This window comes from Echinops telfairi, unplaced genomic scaffold, assembly GCF_000313985.2.
Source record: "Echinops telfairi isolate 266 unplaced genomic scaffold, ASM31398v2 ScPeMD7_29;HRSCAF=101, whole genome shotgun sequence".
NCBI classification, from domain to species: domain Eukaryota; kingdom Metazoa; phylum Chordata; class Mammalia; order Afrosoricida; family Tenrecidae; genus Echinops; species Echinops telfairi.
The window spans coordinates 5,657,729-5,660,214 of record NW_022103926.1 but is presented as its reverse complement, the minus strand read 5'-3'; the positions used below and the strand labels follow the sequence as shown (position 1 = coordinate 5,660,214).

Here is a 2,486-nt window from a genome sequence, read left to right as displayed (position 1 = left end):
TCAAAACATTTTCTTTCTACTTGAGCCCTTGGTATCAGCTCCTCACTTTTTCCCTCCTTCCCCCACCCTCCCTCCTTTATGAGCCCTTGATAATTTATAAATTATTGTTTTCATATCTTACACTGAACGTTGTCTCCCTTCACCCATGTCCTTACTCTTTTTGAACGTTCATCGGCACAACAATGTATTCTAAGCACATGTAATAAATAATGTTCATTCCATCTAGAGGTATAAAAAATCAGATGGAACTATGCTTGTCATACGTATTTATCCATTTTCTAAAAGTTGTTATACTTTTGATAAACAGCTAGTTTTCCCTTTTGTTTGTTACTTCCATAAACAAACATGCAACGTGGAGGTAAAAGTGCCAGACAACCAGAGGGTGACGCGCGGTGTCGTTTGTTTCATCTTTGTGTTATGCTCCAAATTCCCAGGAGCTGTTGTGAGCAAATGACACAATTCTTGAAAGTGTTCAAAGAGCTAAAATATCGTCAGGCAATTGCTGTTAAGTTCGGCAGAAGAAAGAGGTTTTTCAAAGATGAACATAATATGTTCAGAGAAGGGAAGTTGCCTGTTTCTAATATACCAAACACAATGACTACTATCTAATGGGTCGACCTCTACAGGAATGGAATCCTACTCTTACAGTGAAAAGATGGTTAAGAGAGAGCACACAGCTGATGATGCCCAGGTAGAAGTGAAGAATATTGCAAGTGAGGGCACCAATCAAGAATCAATATGGAGGTATCTTAAATAACAGATTTATTGTTTTTTGTCAGGTATTATTTAATAAATTTCATTAATATTTTAAAACTGTCCTATAACATAATTTAGTTTTATGTACTTCTTTTTTGTTCTTATTTAAGTCTTTACTCCATGAAGTAATAAATCAATAGTGACCCCAGAGCAGAACTGCCTCTGTGGGTGTCCAAAACTATAACTCTTCATGGGAGTAAAAAGGCTCATCTTTCTCTGGAGGAGCGCATAGTAGTTTCGAATTGCTGACCTTGCGGTTAACAGCCCAATGTGCAGGCCATTCCGCCACCAAGGCACCTCAGTAGGAAGACAATGTTAATGACTTCACCTGGAATCCCATTTTCAGTAAGTAAGGGAACAGCAAGATGCTTCCTGATTCTCCACACAAGGCCAAGGTGAGCTCCTGAAGGGCAGAGGGTACCTGATCCATCAGAGGGCCTGCTGGGCTCCAGGCACGGCAAGCAGCCTTAGGAAAGGTAGGGAAACTGAATGGCCAACTGGGAGAGGGATAAACTGACAATGGTTTTAGCTCCTGAATCAAAAGGACAAGGACTTTGGAGCTGACTCCAGTCAGTAACAGCCAAAGTGAGGCTCCACTGCCATTGAGTCGATGCTGACTCACCGGTGCCCTCTAAGACAGAGTAGAACTGCCCCCTGTGGATTTCTGGGAGTGTTTACAGGAGCAAATGGGCCCATCTTTCTCCCAAGGAGTGGTTTCAAACTGCTGACCTGGTGGACCAGAGCCCAATGTGTAACCATTATGCCACCAGGGCTCCTCTACAGTTGGGCTAGAGGACAGCACCTTTCTGTCACCTACTTCCTGAAAAATAGATCCACTTGATCTCAGGCCTCCGCAGGCTTAGCCAACAAATAAGCAGGGAATTCAAGACAGGAGGCAACTGGAACCTCTGCTGGAAGCCACCCAGGACCCGCAACTCCCAAGACCATCTCCCTCTTAAAGGAAACCCACGTTCACTAAAGGCCACACCTCCACTTCTCCTGCCAGAGCTTAGGACCCCAGCCCGCAGAGATCAGCCAGAGGTGCCATATCCCATGCTGGAGTGCATGGGCTCAAGGCGGGTGATGGTGACCCTCAGCTCAGCTCCGGAGGGCACCCAAAACATGGCCTCCGGACTGAAGGCAGCACCTCGACCATCAACCTTCGGTCCCCTCCCTGGCACTTGCATACCTGTAGTAAGACAGGAGGCCATTGCTGAGCACGAACCAGCGGCGCTGGTACCCCTTCAGGTAGTTGGTCCATTTGAGGAGCCAGCCCTTGAAACTGTCCAGAGGCAAGAGGACCGCCCGGGCAGGGGAGGTCATAGCAGCGCCTGAAAATGCGGGCCCCGACGGCGATGCCCTGTTCTGTCCTGGCCGAGGCACAGACCCGGACCTGGGAGCCTGCAGAGGCCCCAACGGGGGGTTGGTCAAGGGCAAGTTTTCCAGCTGCTCCAAGGCGGTCTTGGTGAAGGGCCCTGCCCCTGCGCCTGGGGGCCTGGACCCTGACCCTGACCCCAGCCCCAGCAGCAGGGCCGGTTCCTGCCCGGGCTCTGGTTCCGCCACCGGTTCAGACGCAAACTCGGATCTTAGCACGAGCTCGTAAACTGGCTCCAACACCTGTTCGGACACCGGCTCCGGCTCGGACACTGCCTGGGGCTGGGGCTGGGGCTTCGGCTCCGGCCGGGCGCCGGGCGCCGAGGCGCTCATGTTCGGCGGCGCCGTGTGGCAGG

General features: G+C 50.0%; 1 protein-coding gene across 1 annotated transcript in view; it reads right to left on the bottom strand.

Moving 5' to 3' along the window:
• LOC123521620 (oxysterol-binding protein 2-like) overlaps positions 1-2,463 on the bottom strand; it is a 36,821-nt gene extending 34,358 nt beyond the window's left edge. The window contains exon 1 of the mRNA XM_045289554.1: positions 1,946-2,463. Within this exon, the coding sequence (XP_045145489.1) occupies positions 1,946-2,463 (518 nt within the window). The remainder of the gene's footprint in view (positions 1-1,945) is intronic.
• Positions 2,464-2,486: the final 23 nt, after the last annotated feature.